This window comes from Momordica charantia (genome assembly GCF_013281855.1).
Source record: "Momordica charantia cultivar OHB3-1 chromosome 6 unlocalized genomic scaffold, Mcharantia_2.0 BLBB01000006.1, whole genome shotgun sequence".
Classification (NCBI taxonomy): domain Eukaryota; kingdom Viridiplantae; phylum Streptophyta; class Magnoliopsida; order Cucurbitales; family Cucurbitaceae; genus Momordica; species Momordica charantia.
In genome coordinates, this window is record NW_028275164.1 from 1,751,639 (window position 1) to 1,771,851 (window position 20,213).

Sequence of the window (20,213 nt, forward strand, 5' to 3'; positions counted from 1 at the left end):
ATTCTTCATTTCATCATCGGCTTCGTAGAACCCTAAATCAAATCAGTCTCACTCTCACTACATGGATATCACAGAAGAGCAACGAAAGCGAGCTGAAGCGAACCGTTTAGCGGCCATAGCCAAACGCAAAGCTCTAATCGAATCTTCTAACGGCCAACTACAACCCCAGGACCCGTGGAAGCTCTTCAAATGTCGAAAGCTTTCCACTGAACTGACTGTTACCAGTGCAGTTCAATCATCGAAAGGCTTAACCGACGACGATACCCTTTTACCCGAGAGGTTTCGAGTAAGGTTGGAAATTTGCTCCACCGACTCGTTCTCGATCACGCCGGAAGTTGTAGAAGGATTCTGTTACCCGGGAGAGGAGAATTGCTTCAGGAAATTGAGCGACTGGTTATCTAATGTATGAGTTTCTGGGATTTTCTTATTGCCGTCTTTGTTTTGCGCATATCGAATATAAGAAATTAATGAAAAAAAGGGAGGAAGTGATACCGTTTGGATTTGCAGGCGTTTATCACTTTAATTTGTCTTGAACGAAGGAACTTGTGATTTATAATGCGAGCTTTACTTTTACTTCCATATGCGTTTTTTGGAGCTCGCTGGGATATCTTTTGGTTTTCCTGATCACATGGACTATCCGGTTTTACCCAGTTCCTCTGTACATTTAGAGAGGATGAACGCTATTTTTATCTTTGTTCTTCTCTTCATTCGTACAATGCTTTTTACGACTTTATTTTCGTACAACTTCATTTTTATATGAAAATATCACCAACTTCGGGATTGCTACTTGTACAATTTTAAGGATCGCAGTGCATCGAATTTGAAAATTCGAAATTTGCCCATCTGACCGTATTTGGATTATGAGTGGCGTCTTTCTCTCTCTCGCCCCCTTTCTGACCATATCTGAGTTTCGAGTTACATCACGTCTTTGACCAAATGAGCTCTAGTAACTTTATAAATGTGACGGCCATCTGTTATTCTCTCAGGTCACACATTCTCACTACACACAAATTATTGGCGGAGGAAAGGCTTGTGTTTATAAGCTGAGGGATTATTGTCCTGTTTTAAAATGTTTAAAGAGCTCCAAGGACATTGATGTTGAAGAGATACCATGGACAACTTTTAATGTGGTTGAGAGGCTCTCGCATTCATTTATTTTAGGACGATGGATGCCATGCAGGCCAGAGCATCTGTCAGATGAGAGGGTCGATGAATTAATGAAGAAGTTACCCGATCGGTTACTGAAGAGACTCTTACCTTTCCAGCTTGATGGTGTAAGATTTGGCTTGCAGAGGGGTGGCCGATGCTTGATAGCTGATGAAATGGGTCTTGGGAAAACACTGCAGGTAGCTAAATTATATATAAATGAACTTATCTGCTACTCATCTACAGTTTTGTCAAGTTTGTAAATTGGTTCTAGTTGGTTGTGCTTTTGCCATTTCATTTTTTCAATTACATATATCTATTTGTTGAAATTTCTGCTTGAACATTGGAACGAGCCTCATGCATATATTTTAGAATTTTGATATCATGCAAGGCAGCATCTTGTACATGTACCATCTCTGCTGGTCGAAAAGGTGGATTAAACTCTGTATGCTTAATCTGTCTTCAGGCTATTGCAATTGCTAGCTGCTTAATGGATGAAGAAGGCTCAATACTTGTTGTTTGCCCAGCTGTTTTACGGTTTTCTTGGGCAGAAGAACTAGAGCGTTGGCTTCCTTTTTGTTTGCCGGCTGAAATTCATCTTGGTATTATATTCTTGTACGTCTTTTTTTTTTCTTTATGTATGTATAGATATATATATATATCTATATCTAAATTTAACCTCGTGGTCACTAGAATGCTTACCTTTCTAGGTATTCTGTTGAGTGTTGTAGATGTATTGTAACTTTTGTGCCATATGAACTTTTCTTTTTCTTTGAAATATGACAGCCTAGCATAAAAACATTCCGTGGTATTGTATTCTGAGAGATGAAGATTGTAGATGAGATAGCTGTACTTGCTGACTACGTTAATGTTTTCATTTCAGTTGGATGATATGTCTTCGACTGAATCAACTCACTTTTCTGAACAGTTAGATTTTTATATTTAGGGGTATAAGTTCTAATTCACCTACTTTGAAGAAGATCTGTATGGTACTAATTTTGGTTGGTTCTTAATTAGAGAACTTTGTCCCCCAGGTGGAAGCAAACGCCTGTTTTCTAGTTGACAGATAATGAGAAAAATTAGGTTGATGGAAGCTAATCATAGAATCACGACACCAGTGAAAAAATGTGGCCCAAGAGTTAGAGCTACTGATGTAGCCGTATATGGCCTTTGGGATAGCTTATTAAATCTTAAAAGTTTAGCTTTATAGTTGTATTTCTTTTAAAACATCTTTTACTGTGTAGTAACTACAAGTTACTATTAGTTGCTAGTTTGTTAGTTAGGATCTCTCTATAAATAGAGAGACTTTTCCCATAATAATCAGATTTGAGATATTCTTTCTTTCGTTGAGATTACTCTCCACCAAATTGGTATCAGAGCACCGGAAAGAAAAAAAAAATTCTGGGCGTTCAAATGGCGGGAAAGAAACCTATCATAGGAGACGTTTCTTCCATGACCAACAAAGAAGCGAAGCAATCAGCCGCTCTCTCACCACGAGCATTGACCACACGCTTGCAGTTGGTCGAAGGGGATATCAAGAGTATACATAATGATGTGGATGAGATCAAACAGATCTTGGGTATTATACATCAACAACTGGAAAATCTGAATTTAAATCACAGTCCATTGGGAGTTCCTCAACAAAATCCATCAAGACTTGATCAAGAAACTAGAAGGGAGAACCATCAGGGAATCCGGATCCAAGAAAGACCAGCAGCCCCTCCAAGAAGACGTCAAGAAAGGGGGCAAGAATTCAATCTGGGACCAAGATTTCACCAAGATCGTCGTGTGCACCTTCAAGATTTCAATAACAACCCCCTGTTTCAAAGGCGACAGGATCTTTTTATGGATTATTCCAGCGATGAGGAGGAAGACCTTCTCGAGATGGAAGGTAATAGGCACGGGTATCAAGCTCGACCAAATAGACAGCAAGATACAAGTGAATACAAACTCAAAATTGACATCCCTACCTTCAGCGGAAAGATGGACATAGAAGGGTTCTTGGATTGGGTGCGGAATGTTGAAAATTTCTTTTCATACATGAACACGCCAGAACATAAAAAGGTACGTTTAGTGGCTTTCAAACTTAAGGGTGGTGCTTCGGCGTGGTGGGATCAACTAGAAATTAACCGACAAAGGTATGGGAAACAACCAATCCGTCGATGGGAACGTATGAAAAAGCTTATGCGTGAGCGGTTCCTACCTGTCAATTTTGAACAGATTTTATATAATCAGTATCAATATTGTCGACAAGGAACGCGCACGATTGCTGATTACACAGAGGAATTTCATCGATTAGGGGCACGGACAAATCTTGGAGAACATCAACAATATTTGGTGGCCCGATACATTGGTGGGCTGCGTTCGGATATAAAGGAACAGATAGCATTACAGCCTATTGGGTACTTAAATGAAGCTATATCCACTGCTACAACAATTGAAGAACAAGTGAACAATCGTTACAAGAAGACCTATGTTTGACGAACAACTTGAGATCAAGGTGGCCCTTCCAAAAAGAATTTTGCACCATCAGACAAGTCATCTGTCCCAACAATTGGCAGTTCACCCAAAGGCAAACACGTCGGCAAAGATAATCTTCTTGAAAATAAAACCATGGATGCCACTGTAGGAAAAAACGTAGCTAACACTTATAACCGTCCAACTTTGGGCAAGTGCTTTCGTTGTGGACAGGTGGGGCATCTCTCAAACGAATGCCCTCAAAGAAAGGCCATTACCTTTGTGGAAGATGAGGAGCAACCCGACTACAACGAAGAAGAGCAGCAAGAAAATGAGGTCGAATATCTCGGTCCTGATGAAGGTGATCCTGTCACTTGTGTTATTCAACGCCTTCTTCTCACTCCAAAAGTTGAGCCTGCCTACCAACGGCACGCTTTATTCAAGTCACGATGCACTATTGAGGGTAAGGTTTGTAGTATAATAATTGATAGTGGCAGTACCGAAAACATAGTAGCTAGTAAGCTTGTGACAGCCCTTCGTTTGACACTGCATCCACACCCAAATCCCTATAAAGTTTCGTGGATAAAGAAGGGTGGGGAAGCTCAAGTCACACACACATGCACAGTACCATTGTCTATTGGGGCTAGTTACAAGGATCAAATAGTATGTGATGTGTTGGATATGGATGTGTGCCACATCCTATTAGGGAGACCATGGCAATACGATACACAAGCTGTTCATAAGGGGCGAGAGAACACATATGAATTCAGTTGGATGGGGAAAAGGTTGTTTTACTTCCTATTCCTCCACCAAAGCTTGTCCCTTCACACGATGGTACAACAAAAACAGGTGCTCTATTCACGATGTCTTCGGGAAAACAGCTCCTATTTCATAAGGATATGCCTATTCTTGGGCTGGTGACTAAAAGTTTTGAAACTTTGGAACAATCACAGGCTCTTCCACCGGAAGTGGAACAATTGTTACATGAGTTTCAAACTATTATTGAACCTCCTGCCGGGTTACCTCCTTTACGAGACATTCAACATAATATTGAGTTTTTTCCGGGGGCAACCCTACCGAATCTTGCTCATTATTTTATGAACCCATCCGAATACAAAATCTTACATGATCAAGTCCAAGAATTACTTGACAAAGGGCACATACAGCCTAGTTTAAGCCCATGCGCTGTTCCCGCCTTATTAACACCCAAAAAGGATGGAACTTGGCGCATGTGTGTGGACAGCCGAGCAATAAACAAGATTACTATCAAATATCGGTTCCCCATTCCTCGTATTAGTGATCTGTTAGACCAATTAGGGGGAGCTACCCTATTTTCTAAGATAGACCTTAAGAGTGGATACCATCAAATCCGAATACGGCCGGGAGATGAATGGAAAACGGCGTTCAAAACAAATGAGGGCTTATTTGAGTGGCTCGTTATGCCCTTTGGGCTGTCCAACGCTCCAAGCACATTCATGAGGCTTATGAATCAGGTATTGCTTCCTTTTATTAATAAATTTGTAGTAGTCTGTTTTGATGATATCCTTATCTATAGCCACTGCATGTCTGACCATTTAAATCACCTTCATAAAGTCTTTTCGGTTTTGGCTACTAATCAATTAGTCATTAATATCAAAAAATGTCTTTTTACAACTACTGAAATTTCTTTCCTTGGGTTTATAATAGGACATAATAAAGTATACATGGATCCTCTGAAAATAAAAGCTATAGTAGAATGGCCAGAACCTAAAACACTTAAAGATATCCAAAGCTTTCTAGGTCTTGCTTCCTTTTACAGAAAATTCATTAGAAATTTTAGTTCCTTGGTTGCCCCTTTAACAAGTTGTCTAAAAAAGGGACCTTTCGTGTGGGGACAACACCAAACCGAGAGCTTTAGAATCATAAAATCCAAACTAAGCACTAGTCCAGTCCTAGCACTTCCAAACTTTGAACAACCATTCGAAGTCTCTGTAGATGCATCGGGTATTGGGGTGGGGGCTGTCCTTTCTCAAAACAATCACCCAATTGAGTATTTTAGTGAAAAACTAAGTACATCACGGCAAAAATGGAGCACATACGAACAGGAACTTTATGCTCTAGTTAGGGCTTTAAAACAGTGGGAACACTACCTCCTAGGCAAAGAATTTATCCTTCTAACAGACCATTTCTCCTTAAAATTTTTGCATACTAAAAAAACGATAAGTCGCATGCACGCACGTTGGTTATCTTTTTTACAAAGATTTGATTTTGTAATCAAACATACTTCGGGAATAAGTAATAAGGCAGCTGATGCTTTGAGTCGGAAACACAGCCTCCTCACACTACTTAAAGGGGAAATAATAGCTTTTGATCACCTACTCGATACTTATACTTCAGACTTAGACTTTCGAGTTATTTGGGAACAATGTATGACTCATCTACTTACACATGATTACCATATAGTGAATGGCTACTTATTTAAAGGACATGCCCTGTGCATTCCTCATACGTCTCTACGAGAAGCCATTATTAAAGATGTTCATGCTGGCGGGTTGGCTGGTCATTTAGGCCGAGACAAGACGCTTACAATTGTTAACACCCATTTTTTTTGGCCGCAACTAAAAAAGGATGTTGTTAGTTTTGTTCAAAAATGTTATATTTGCCAGTCCTACAAGGGGACATCACAAAATACAGGGTTATATACACCCTTACCTATACCTAAGGGCATTTGGGAAGACCTTTCGATGGACTTTGTACTCGGTCTTCCTAAAACCCAAAGAGGCTTTGACTCCGTGATGGTTGTGGTGGATCGGTTCAGTAAGATGGCTCATTTTGTGGCATGTAGAAAAACATCCGATGCTGTTTCTATTGCTACATTGTTTTTTAGGGAGATCATTCGCCTACATGGTATTCCAAAATCAATTGTATCTGATCGTGATGTAAAGTTTCTTAGTCACTTTTGGCGTACTTTAGGGAAGAAATTTGACACTACACTAAAGTTAGCACCACAAGTCATCCGCAAACGGATGGACAAACAGAAGTTACAAATCGTTCGTTGGGAAATCTACTTCGATGTATCAGTGGTGATCACCCCAAGCAATGGGATATGGCTCTTGCCCAAGCCGAATTTGCGTTCAACCACATGAGGAATAGAACAACAGGGAAGTACCCATTTGAGATTGTATATACTACGCTCCCTCGGTTAACAATAGATCTTACTAATCTTCCTCATTCTATTGATCTTAGTAGGGAGGCAGAAGAGATGGCAACTAGAAATACTCAGCTACATGATGAAGTTCGTAAACATCTAGAGGAATCCAATGCCAAATACAAGACAGTGGCAGATAAGAAACGACGATTCAAGGAATTCCAGTTAGGCGACCTTGTCATGATTCATTTACGAAAGAGCCGATTCCCAGTTGGAACGTATAACAAACTGAAGAAGAGAAAACTTGGCCCTTTTGCTATACTTGCTCGATACGGAGAGAATGCCTACAAGATTGACCTCCCAGCCGAGTATAATATCAGTCCCGTCTTCAATATAGCGGATATATACCCGTTTTATCCCCCTGATCAGTTTTTGTTGGCTGACTAACTCGCGGACGAGTTGTTTTTTTTTTGGGAAGGGGAAATTGATGTAGCCGTATATGGCCTTTGGGATAGCTTATTAAATCTTAAAAGTTTAGCTTTATAGTTGTATTTCTTTTAAAACATCTTTTACTGTGTAGTAACTACAAGTTACTATTAGTTGCTAGTTTGTTAGTTAGGATCTGTCTATAAATAGAGAGACTTTTCCCATAATAATCAGATTTGAGATATTCTTTCTTTCATTGAGATTACTCTCCACCAGCTACCGTGACACGTCATAAACTACACCATACATGCAACAATAGCACTCTTCATTCTGACAGAACCTGTATTAATCTTGGCAAGCTATAGAAATTCGTTTGTTGATACTTCCCTTTCTTGTTTATTTTAAAAATTTCAATGGATGTTATTGCTAAGCATATGACTATTACCATCATTGCATGTTTAGAGATATATTGGTGGCACTCTACAGCTATTTTTTTTTTTATAAGAAACAGACAAATTGTATTCCATTCACTAAAAAGGACAACCTAAAGGTAGAGGGTTGAGAAAACCCTCCCCAAAGAACTATACAATCACAGCTTTCCAATCCCTTATGATCATTTGAAGACTATAATTACAAAAAACCTTCTTGTGGATGGAAGCCCACCAAGAAGCCATATGCTGTATATTCACACAAAGAGAATCCACCGAGGACTTCTTATCTTCAAAAAGTCTATTATTCTTTTCTTTCCACAAAAGTCAAAGTAAGGCTCTAGCCATACAATTCCAAAGAAAAGCTTTATCCCTTAGACCCCTCCCCCGAAGCCTTCTGAAATAAACTCATCTATCTTACGTGGGAAACAAAAAGACACTCACACCATGACAGCAAAGTAAAACCACACTGAAGAAGCCACCTGACAATGAAGGAATAAATGATCTAGTGTCTCGGAGTCTTTATTACATAACAAACAAACCGACGGTGAGAGAGACCATGATATTACATAACAAACAAACCGACGGTGAGAGAGACCATGAGGGAAGTCTACGCTGAAGCTTGTCGGCTGTATTAATCCCGCGATAGAACATTGACCACAAAAACACTTTTACTTTCTTAAGAACCTTAAAGTTCCAAATTTGCAACGAAATGGAAGTGTTTATTTTTGGAGAAGGGGAAGTCAGGGCCAAAAAGGCTGAATTAGTTGAAAAAACCCCACTTTGGATCCTCCTTCCACCACATTCTGTCTTGACCCTGCCCAAGTAGCCCTCCATCCAACTTTTCAGTAAAAGTGGCCCAGCTATCTAGTTCTCTGTCGAAGAGGTTTCTTCTAAAAGCCAAATCCCACGTTTGAGAAACAGAATTCCAACACTCTGAAATCGAAGCATCCTTCTTGTTAGACAGCATGAACATGTCGGGAAAAACAGTGGCAAGAGGGGAGGAATCTGCCCAAGTATCTTCCCAAAAACGAACTCTATTTCCAGAGGACACCTTGAAAGCTACAAAATTCATAAAACCACTGCGCGTACTTTCAATATCTATCCAAGGTCTTCCAATCGAAGAGCCTGTGTTGCATTTAGTAAACCACTCATGAGAATCCACCCTATATATAACAGCAACAACCCTTCTTCATAGGGCTTTTCCTTTTAAAGCAAACTGCCAAAGCCACTTCATCAAAAGAGCTTTGTTCCTCTCAAGGGAGCCCACTCTAAGTCCCCCTTGCCTAGTAGGCAGAGCGGTCCAAGACCATTTAACCAAATTTCCCATGGGCCTATGGGTGCCTCCATTCCAGATAAAATCCCGGATCAACTTCTCCATAGCCTTAATAACCACTCCAGGAGCTTTCAGAAGCGAGAAATAGTAAAGGGGAAGACTATTTAACACAGTTTGAGCCAGAGTTAACCTTCCTCCTTTAGAGAGTAGGAGGGGTTTCCATTTCAGTAGCCTTTTACTCATTTTCTCCAGTAGAGGATCCAAAAAAAACTTTCTTCTATGATTACCCCCAAGAGGAAAACCCAGATAAGAAAAAGGGAAAGTCTCTACCTTATATCCGAAAGAAGAAGCCCAAGCCGCAGTTGCTAAGGGACTACAATTGATGTCTATCAGAGCTGTTTTTGTGACATTTAGAGAGAGGCATGAAGTCAACAGAAAAAAATTGATCAAACCCCGCCACGATTCCAGATTTTGTTTCGAGAAAGGGCTAAAAATCAGAACATCATCAGCATATTGAAGATGAGTAACCTCCACATCACTAGTTCCCACCTTGAACCCCTTAATAATTCGCTTCTCATGGCAAAAGTGTATCAACCTGCTGAGAGCATCACCCACCAAAGTGAAAAAAAAGGAGAGAGGGGATCACCTTGCCTAAGGCCTCTTTTTGCTAAGATTTTGCCTCTAGGCCTTCCATTAATAATTACAGAAAAATTAGTTGTACACAGGCACCCATGAATCCACTTACGCCATCTCTAATCAAAACCTTTAGCTTGTAACACCGCATTTAGGAAAGACCAATCCACTCTATCATAAGCCTTCTCAAAATCTAGTTTTAATAACATGCCCTTCTTCCTCTGTTTCTTCCATTGCCCCACTGTCTCCGCAGCAGTTAAAATTGCATCCATGATTTGATGACCCTCCACGGAAGCTGCTTAAGCATCTGAGATGATTAAAGGCAGTACTTTTTTAAGGCGGGCAGCGAGAACCTTTGCCGCAATCTTATAAAGGGATGAGACCAAACTGATTGGCCTGAAGTCCTTCATCGAAGAGGGATTTCTCTTTTTTGGAACGAGACAAATATAGGTTTCATTTGTACTCTTGTTTATAATTCCTTTCTCAAAAAAATCTTGGAACTCTTTCACCAAATCGGTCTTGAAGATGTTCCAAGCATTTTTTAAGAATTCATTACTCATCCCATCTAGACCCGGAGATTTTAGAGAACCCATATCCTTCATAGCCCTGCTGATTTCTTCCTCTGAAAAGGCTACCGTCAACTGAGAGCTTTGAGCCTCTGTGAGGGGGAACCAATCAATATTCTCTAGATGAAAACATTGATCCACCGTCGAAGTATAAAGGGAGGAGAAAAACCTTAAGAATTCAGCCACAATGTCTACCTCTTCAGTCAAAAGTCTACCCTGTTCGTCTTCAATCTCTGCTATGAAAGCCCCACTCTGTTTTTGGGAGGACCATCGATGGAAGAAATTTGTATTTTCATCACCTTCGATTAGCCAATGCAGCTTCCCTTTCTGAGCCCACATCCTTTGTTCACAAATGGTAATCTCCTGAAGATCCCCTTTTAAAAGCCTTCTCCTTTCCCTCTCCTCTGAAGACAAAGGGTGGTCTTCCTACATCCTGTCCAGCTCTTCTATGTCATTTGTAAGAGAATTCTTCTTGATCCCCAAATGACCAAACACCTCTTTGTTCCACCGAGAAAGCACACCTCTAAGGCCTCTTAATTTTTCCATGAACCCGTGACCTGGCCAACCTCTCATAGGATGGGAAGACCACCATTGTTCAACCAGGGGGAGCAAGAGGGGGGACTCGAGCCAAGCGTTTTCAAATCTAAACGGAGTTGGACCCATTTCCGCCCAAGCGGAGCCAGCTGAATGAGAAAGTGATCTGAAGTAGGGCGACTCAGACGAACAATCCTCTGATCTGCAAAAGACATCAACCAATCTTTAGTTACCAAAAAGCGATCTAACCTCAAGAGAGTGGGAGAGATTTTGAAGTTAGACCAAGTAAAAGCGCCATTATCCATGGGGGGTCTTTCAAATCTAAGGCTTCAATCACAGAATTAAAATCCTTCATACTACGAGTAATTCTCCCAGGACGAGTACTCTGCTGATAACCAGCGGGCCACGTTGAAGTCTCCTCCAATGCACCACACACCCTGACATAAACCTCCCAGATCTTCTAATTCCCTCCAAAAGCTAGTTCTACCTCTTCTAGAAGACGACCCATAGACCCCTGTGAATCAGCCGAGCCTACCATCCACTAGAGAGAAATGAATGGTAAGGGAGAAACTTCCCACCACAGAATCAATAACCGAAATTTTCAGCTCATTCCACAAGAGAAGAATACCTCCTGAGGTCCCTTCCGCATCTAAAGACAACCAACTCACACGCCGAGAACTCTAAATAGATTTAACTAAGAATCTATCAATCTCACTCTTTTTAGTTTCTTGAATGCAACTATATCTGGATCCGCACGCTTAATGATATCCTTCACAAGAGCTCTTTTGGAGGCCGCTCCCAAACCTCGGACATTTCAAGAAATTATCTTCATAAAGAAACCTCCTGACCCTCTTCTACACTCTGTTTTGCTTCATTCTCCCACGTAGCTAGCAAGTTTCTCAATTCTCTACTTTCTACATTGTTACTCTTGCCTCCTTTTCCCCCCACCTTCCCTTTACATGTGTAGAGACTAAGGTTGGAGAGAATCCAATGTAATGTATTCTCATTATTAAAGTCTATATATATAGACAAATATACAAGGTTGACTTAATCCTATAAGGAGAAGGTAAAAGGACAAATTAATATTAATACAAGAATATAAAATATACTAATATCTATACTCTAACAACACTGAATAGGTCTAATACATGGGCTATTTTCCCAAAGAGCAACCACCAGATTTTTTGTGAAGGGGAGAACAACTGGAGTAGCATCTGCAATCTTACTCGTCTCAACTGGCCCTTCTAAGACCATCTCCGTCTCTAATGGCCGCTGTTCAATAGGATTGACATCTACTATAACAAGTTCTCTCCCCTTTCCAGGATCCTCCGTTTCTAAACACTCCTCGAAACAAAGATGATAATCTTCCGGGAAGTCAAGAGAAAGTGTAGGAGAAGAAGGAATTTCGTTCACCGGCACATCTTCACTCGACCATGAGGATTCCGAAGAGACCTCTAGTTGTTTACCTTTCCCTTTTTCATTTCTGGCTATTTTTTCCTCTCTTTTTTGTTTTTTCTTCTTTTGTAAATCTTCCTCCGTAGAAAATACAATCCCCTTTTTGAGAGTTGGAGAGCCTTTTTGTCCTTTTTGAAAAGCAACTTTCCTCGGGATGTGTGAGCCTGTTGGTACTACCCCTTTTGTTGACTTTTTTTGAACCCCTTCATTACTAGGAAGGGACGTGGCCTGAATTTGTTCACGTGCCTCTAAAGCCCTCCCTTCTTTCTTCGAACCTAGGACTGATGTGGGGCCCTCTTGAACAGCGATGGAAGGAGACCTTCCTTGTACAAATGTCCTTGCTGGTTGATACTCCGAGGAAAAGGCTCTAATAACAGAGGAGTCTTCCGCTTGGACCACTGGGTAATAGAACCCATCTTCTACCCTCCAGACATCCACTGTGCAAGGTCCTGGGGGGTTCGCCGGACCTCCATGGAAGTTTTTTGCTGCCTCAGGCGTGAAGCCACCGTGAATCTCAACCTTTTTTCCGGCCAGAAACTTTGAATCTTGGAAAGTCCCAGTTTGTGCCACAAACTCCAAACCTCCATCTTTAATTTTGATCCCTGATGGCACAAAACCGCAATAGTTACCTTTCACCCTTATTGCCACTTCCATACATTCAATAAGGGTCGCGTTTTCATCTGCAAACTCAAAAACCTCCGAAACTATCTCCTATCTTCTTGAAGAGATCCTCGTGCCATAAATGAAGGGGGATGTTCCTAAATTTCAGCCAGCCCCCCATATGACGGGACCACTGAAGTAAAATCGTGACGCTCCTTATTCCATCTTTCAACTTTAAGAGTGAAGTCCCCAAAAGTGATCCATCCTCTGTTCATACACAGTAAGCAAGCCAAATCTTCACTTGGGCATTTGAGAATGGCTTTGTCCGGTTGGAAAGAGTTCATAATCAGATTCGTCTGCAACTGGGATTCCATGGAAAGAAGAATTCTTCCTCGTGAAGTCCCTAAAAGTGACCCATCCTCTGTTCATACACAGTAAGCAAGCCAAATCTTCACTTGGGCATTTGAGAATGGCTTTGTCCGGTTGGAAAGAGTTCATAATCAGATTCGTCTGCAACTGGGATTCCATGGAAAGTCATCGTGAAAATCTCGTCTAGTGAGGGCCAGAACCTGTGCCCAGTTTATGGGTCTCACTTCACTTTTCTTAGGGGCGACCACAACATGAATTGGAGGAGACGGCTTCAGAACCCCTGCATATGACTTCAGCTACTTCTGAGACACTTCTACCTTGCTCTTTGTTTTGGTGTTTTTCTTTGATTCAAAACCATTCAAAAAGTCCAAAAGGAAAGTTCTAAAAGCATTCCATCCTCTAAAACCCTCCCCCGCTGGAACCACAAGATTTGCCTTTCCCCCAGAGTTCAAAACCTTCTTAATTTCTATAAAACTTCCCCTCTTGTTTGTTGTCTTGAGGACCCAGAGAAAACCATTCACGCAATGAGTTTTCTGAAGAACTTTTGGGCCTTTGGGGAAAGAAGCAAATCTTCAAAAGAGTCTGCCAACCACAGTAAGGCTACCTCTTCAATGGAGCTATTGAACGTTCGCTGAAGATGAAACTCCTGTATGAGAACTACCCTTCCTTTCGAACTCGAGTCAAACGAACAGGTGAAAGACTTATTTTCTATTTTTATCGAGAGCCGGCGACTGGCCATATCGGAACAGAAAGGTCAAACCGGCGAGGAGAACTAGGGGTCATATCTCCGAGGAAAGGAAGGGGAGGAGAGAGAACGGAGAGCGAAACATCATTCTCTTGGATGAAAATTGGTAATTTTTTGGGAGAAAGCAAGAAAAAACTATCTTCAGTGATATGATTATCTTGATTCAACTTTGTAAGAAAGAAATATCCTTTTTTGGGAGAAATTGTTTGGGAGAAAGTGGCACTCTCCAGCTATAATTCCCTAGATACAGATTGAATTAAATTTTTGGTTCCATTAATTAGACAACAATCTAATTTATTGTTTGAAATTGTCATCTGACCATTATTGTGGCTTCTGCCGTTTTCTGGTGACTGTAGTATACAACCTTTAGTTAGAGTGCTTTACACAGATTTTTGTTACTACACCATTGTCGATTAATTTAGATGTGAGGAGTTATCTTCTTAACATTTCTTTATAATCCCTTACTTTAGAATTAAAAGTTTCATGTTTCTTATATAAATAAAAGAAAAGAAAAGAAAAAAAATTGAATTGCCATTGAACAATTAGTTTTTTGACATGTTTCATAAATTTTGTTTTCGCATTACTAAAGTTTACGTGTAATATGAATATCATATTTTTCTTACAATTTAGTAATTTATTATTTCAAGTTTTTGGTCATCTGGACAATCCTTGCCATTTGTCAAAATTCCCGAAAGTTGTGGTTATTTCATATACAATGCTTCACCGCCTGCGCAAGAGCATTCTTCAGCAGAAGTGGTCTTTATTGATTGTTGATGAATCTCATCATGTAAGATGTTCCAAGAAGTCATCTGAACCAGAAGAGGTAAAAGTTCACACCATACCATATTCACTATATTTTAGTTAGAAGCCATCTTTTTCTTTTACTTAGGTAGAAATTTCTTTCCATTTTTTTTCTTGGACTCGAACTTTTCATTGATTAATGAAAAAGAACATAATGTTCAAAGATACAAACTCCTGAAGGAGTGAGAGAGAGATACAAGATAAGAATAAAAGACTGAAATTTCTTTCTATTGTTAGCTGGTTTATTTTTAAGTGATTCACTTGCAACAAACTGAGAAAACAACTCATGGTGGGACTAAGGAGGTTTTTACATACTCCTTTTTATGAAATATATGGCTAAATCATATTAATTTTACTAGTTTATTGTTCTGATATGTTTCTGGGAATGTACTTATTTCAATAAAAAAATCTTTTATGTATTTATTAGTATTTCAATTCTACCTACTCCAAGTTAGTTACCTTGGGGTTTTTACCTTTTAAAAAGGATTAATATGCTTGCATGAGAACGTGTGTTGTAACCTCTTGTGTTCTTGCACAGATAAAGGCTGTTCTTGATTTAGCAACGAAGGTCCAGCATATTGTTCTTCTATCTGGAACTCCTTCTTTGTCAAGGTTGTATTATGGCTTTCTCAAAGTCAAAGTGAATTCTTTTATGGTTTAATGAGAATGATGCCTTTTATCATTCAAGATATGACTATCATCTCATATTTTATACTTTCATTTTAGTTTCTATTCATTATAACATCTCACTTTCTATTTTCCTAGGTGATCTTAGACCCTATGACATTTTTCATCAGATAAACATGCTATGGCAAGTTTTCTTCAACCTTTACATCTTAGGTCTTTATTGATTGACTTATTCAACGATGTGATTTTGTCAGTAGTTCACTTATTTCCTCCATTGTGTATCTGTTGTAGGCCTGGTTTGCTGGGAAAGACCAAGTATGAGTTTGCAAAAACTTACTGCGCCGTAAAATTTGTTTGTACTTCTCAGGGGAAAACTTTTAAGGTACTAGTTGGACTCAGTTAAAGAGCATTCTATCCTCCTAACTCTCAAAGTTTAGAATCTGAATGTGGTATTATCTGAAATTATTGTGAATGAAATGAAGATGGAAAGGAGGACGAAAATAAATGGAAAAATGAAAATGGTTGATGCTTTTTGGACAACACTATATTTAGGATTCTTATACATAAGAAGTAAGAAAAACAAGAACATTAATGATCAGGAGGGTTGTTTTATATTGCAACCGTGTCTTAGCTTTGATTTATAACGATCATTTTAAGGATACAATTTCTAAGCTTAGATGGAATTGCTGCTGCAGGACTTCTCGAAAGGCATTCGACTTGATGAGTTAAATGTGCTGTTGAAGCAAACTGTTATGGTATGCGCTTGTTCTCCTCTATTAATTTTATGTGAGGACACTGGACAGTGCTTATTTGAATGTGCTGCTTAGCAAAAATGAGTTTCTCTTGTCCTTGAGAGCATGGATTGGAGCTATAGTTTTTCTTAAGAATATTATTGATCTTAATTAGGAGAGCATATTGTTTGAGGACACTGGACAGTGCTTATTGGGAATAAGATTAAAAAAAAAAGGATTTGTATTGTAATTAGATTTGTAGTCGGTGACTGCAAATAGGATGTCTTCTTTGGTAGAAGCCAGCCCTTTTTGTCTCTGCACTAAGATTCTTATTCTTAATCTAATGGAAGTTCTGTTACTTTCATCTCCATTTTCTCAGATAATTTTATGAAACTCAGAGTCTTTGCTTCTATGTGTGTATTGCTGCTTCCACTACTCTAAAAGGCGTTCTAGGCCTTCATTGCAGGCAACCTCAATAAGGGATCTTTTTTTTTTAACGAAATAGGAAACTTTTCACCTAAAACTTGTATCTCTAATCATTCTCCTCATTGCTTTAAATTTTTTATTTTTCATTATCTCATTATTCATAATATTATATCTTTAAATATTAAAATTTTTTATTTTTACTTTGGATGTGCGCTTCATGCTTTAACCCTAGAAAGGTGTAGTGTTTCATGCGCCTTGTGCTTAAAAGAACAATGGCTGTTGTGTGTATTGTTTGCCATCTCCACTCCAAGCATTGGAATTCTTTTGCCACTCTTGATTTGTTAATTGTTTCGTTTCCATTGTAGATAAGACGTTTGAAGGAGCATGTGTTGGTTCAACTACCACCCAAACGTAGGCAAATCATAAGATTGCAGTTGAAAAGGTCTGATATAGTCGGAGCAAAGGCAGCTACTAGGGAGGTGATTGGTGGTGATCATGATAGAACTACTGCTGAAAACAAGACTCAGGATATTTTGGAGGAAGAGGAACATGATGGTAAACATGAATGTATACTTTATCGTTGCATCTTATTTGTCTCAACTAAGTTTGTTTATGCAGCAATTATTCTTGTTGGTTATCTCATACCCAACTTTTGTTGCAGTGAAAAAGTTGTTATTGAATACTAAAAAATTTGTTTTTGTTGGAAGTTATATTTATCAGGTTTCATATTATATGTTTGTAGATTTTTTATGACATCGCTCTTTTTTTTTTTAATATATTTAATAGAGCATTGAAGCCTTGTTGCAGAGGATACTGTCTTATGTTTTACTTGTCAATAACTATATAATGACAACTTTTGGGTGACTGTAGTATGTAACAATGTTGTACGAGCTAATGAATAACTAACTGTCATTGCACCGTGAAAAATAATTTGTAGAAAAAATGGAAAAATGATCGTTCTATATCACGAGGACTCTGAAACCTTGTGCTGTCCATGGTATTCCTAAGAGGATTAGGCTCTTCCTCTGGAATTTGGCTGTGGGTGGCATGAAAATGGTAGAAATGCTTCAAAGGAGGAATATTCAAAACTTAACCTCTCCTACTTGGTGTATTTTGTGGTAGAAGAATTCTGAATCTGAAATCACTGTTCATTCTTTGCACTTCCGCTCAAAAGCCAAGGAGATCCTTTTGTCTAAAAGTGTTCAACTTGGGTGAGTTTTTCTGCTGTCCCCTACAAAAGGTCTGAACCAACATCTAATTTGTCAGCCCTCTGGTTGGTGAGCTAAGGTTTTGTGCGTTGTGTTATCTAAGCTTTTGTGTGGAAGTTGTGGGTGAAAGAGGAATCATATACTTCTTCAAGATTCTTTTCAAAGAAATGATGAAATTTGGGATCTTTATCTAGTACGACCTTTCTAGTACAACACTCCACCTTGGAGTTTTTTATCTCAACTTTGTACCTGAGATTACTTTTTTGTTAAAGCCAATTGGAGGAACCGTCGTAATCATGACCTTGGCTCCTTCTCAGGTTGATTTCTTATTACCTGTTGTACTTATGGTTCTTCTAATTAAATGTCTATGTTCTTATTAAATAAAGAAAAGACTTTCTTTTTTTCACGAGGTTCAATAGCTCTTAAAGATGAGCTATTGAGCCTTGATGGTTATTCGACTTACATAGCCTTTACTATTTTTTAATTAAAACTCTGTACCCTAAAGGAATATCTCGTGAGCCTGTCGAGCTAGGATAATTCAATTTATTTTTATCTTTTTGGTGTATATTTAGGCTTTTATCATAATCTCACTTCATTAATTATTCAACACTCATGTATGATTATCTATTCTGTTGTCATCTTTTTTATCATTAGTTGTAATATTCTCTCTCCTCATTTTCCCATAAAACTAGCAAGTGTTTTGAAGGAAGATGCGAAAGAGATGAAAGACTGTTTAAGGGCACCATTTCAGCTACTTCTTGGATTTTCTATCTCTTTTTCATTGACTTTGTTTTCCACTATCTTTCAGATGGTGGAGATTCCAGATTCCGGAAGCTCTCCTTCCATGAACTGGGTATTGCAAAGCTATCTGGTTTTCGTGAATGGTTTTCTATTCATCCAATTATTTCTGAATCAGATGGTTTGATGGACTTGGATTTGAAATCGGATTCCCAAAAGATGATCATTTTTGCCCATCATCATAAAGTTCTTGATGGAGTACAAGTGAGACCCTTTCTCATTTCTTTTAGGAAAATTTTTGTACCGAAAACTTGCTCATTCTATATTCAAGCTTTTTGCTTCTTCCAAGTCCTTGGTTGCAAATACCACAAATTGGACGGTGTTTTACTAGACTGTAAAGTGGAACTGGCGATGTTGTTTACAAAGGTCTATAATGTAAATGAAGCTTTACCATATGTTTAAGCTTTTCTTAATATGAATTAATGTAGTTGCTTCAGTAACTTATTTTTCAATTTCTTTTGTGGATTTCCTTCTTGTGAGGTGTTTGTATGTGGTTTCTTCGTCCTGAAAATATTTTAAACTTTTTTCTTTCTTTCTTTCTTTCCTTCCTTCTTTATTTATTATTTATTATTTATTATTTTTTTTCTTTGTTGTTGTTGAAAAAAGACACCAGCTTTCATTAAATCAACTTCGTCAATTTTTTGGAGTTGCTTTACCATATGTTTAAGTTCACATTCGTCTTCTGTCTCTAGCTTCTTTTGCTACTTAAATCTTTCTTCTTTTGATTTCTTTTAGGAACTAATGTGTGAAAAGGGAATCCTATTTGTTCGCATTGATGGAACCACTCTTGCTCGAGACAGGCAATCGGCTGTGCTTTCATTCCAGTCATCATCAGAGGTTTGCTATTATCCTTTTGTGTAACCTTCACATTCATTTTTTTACATTAACGTGCTTTGATCGGATATCTGGTGTGAATCAATTGCTGACGGATTGATGCATAGTGGAATTAAATTAACATCATAAGATCATTTTTTTTCCAAATTTTTTTTTTATTTTTTGAATAAGATGCTTAAGCCTCGTGGCTTGTGATCTGAAAACAAGTTTTTGAAAAGGAGGATAAAAGAAAAGATCTTTTTTTCTTTTGGTATTTTTTTGAATTTGAAATTGCATTTGGCTATAAAATTTAAAAGCACAGAAAGTAAAATGTCTTTGGTAGAATAGAACATTATTTTTTAAGATGGATGAACTAAAGAATTAGGTGCCCTCCATCGCCTAGGAATACCTTTTAAAACAGCGGTTTTGATGTAAGCCCCACCATTTCGACTTTCATTTATCTTTATCTTAATTAAAGCTTGTTTTACTATCCAAAAGAAACGAGTTTACGTCTTTAAGAGACTCTGATGTTGTGCATCTACATGGTTAACTATGCTACTGATGTTAGGGGCCTCACGGCCCCCAAAGGCACGTGTCGTTGGTGAAGCCCTCGTGACGGGTGAGTCTCGGGGGTCGCCTTGTAACGTAATTCCCACCGAGCGGTGGGTAGAATCCTTTGCAGACGACTTAAATACGCGACAGGGTATTGTAACTGGCAGAGTGGCCTTGCTGCCCCGATCCACTGAGATTCAGCCCTTCGTCGCTCCGATTCGTAACTATGCTACTGATGTTGGGCATAATAATTTTCTCTGTGCATCAGGTTAAAATTGCAATAATAGGTATTACTGCTGGTGGAGTTGGACTTGATTTCTCTTCAGCACAAAATGTTGTGTTTTTGGAATTGCCTCAGTCACCATCGTTGATGCTTCAGGTTCAGTTATTTTTCCTTATGCTTTAACTTTTGTCGAGAAATGCTTCCATCAAACTCCTTTTTTTCTTTTTTCTAAAGAAACTTAAATCTTATTGATGAATGGAATTTACAAAAGA

General features: G+C 38.8%; 1 protein-coding gene across 1 annotated transcript in view; it reads left to right on the top strand.

Moving 5' to 3' along the window:
- LOC111006916 (SNF2 domain-containing protein / helicase domain-containing protein / HNH endonuclease domain-containing protein) overlaps window positions 1-20,213 on the top strand; it is a 27,673-nt gene continuing 7,460 nt past the window's right edge. Inside the window, exons 1-12 of the mRNA XM_022279016.2 lie at window positions 1-403; window positions 987-1,346; window positions 1,613-1,748; window positions 14,410-14,585; window positions 15,102-15,175; window positions 15,339-15,374; window positions 15,482-15,572; window positions 15,886-15,945; window positions 16,713-16,902; window positions 18,364-18,557; window positions 19,089-19,190; window positions 19,987-20,097. Of these exons, the coding sequence (XP_022134708.1) occupies window positions 62-403; window positions 987-1,346; window positions 1,613-1,748; window positions 14,410-14,585; window positions 15,102-15,175; window positions 15,339-15,374; window positions 15,482-15,572; window positions 15,886-15,945; window positions 16,713-16,902; window positions 18,364-18,557; window positions 19,089-19,190; window positions 19,987-20,097 (1,872 nt within the window). The 5' untranslated portion in view covers window positions 1-61. The remainder of the gene's footprint in view (window positions 404-986; window positions 1,347-1,612; window positions 1,749-14,409; window positions 14,586-15,101; window positions 15,176-15,338; window positions 15,375-15,481; window positions 15,573-15,885; window positions 15,946-16,712; window positions 16,903-18,363; window positions 18,558-19,088; window positions 19,191-19,986; window positions 20,098-20,213) is intronic.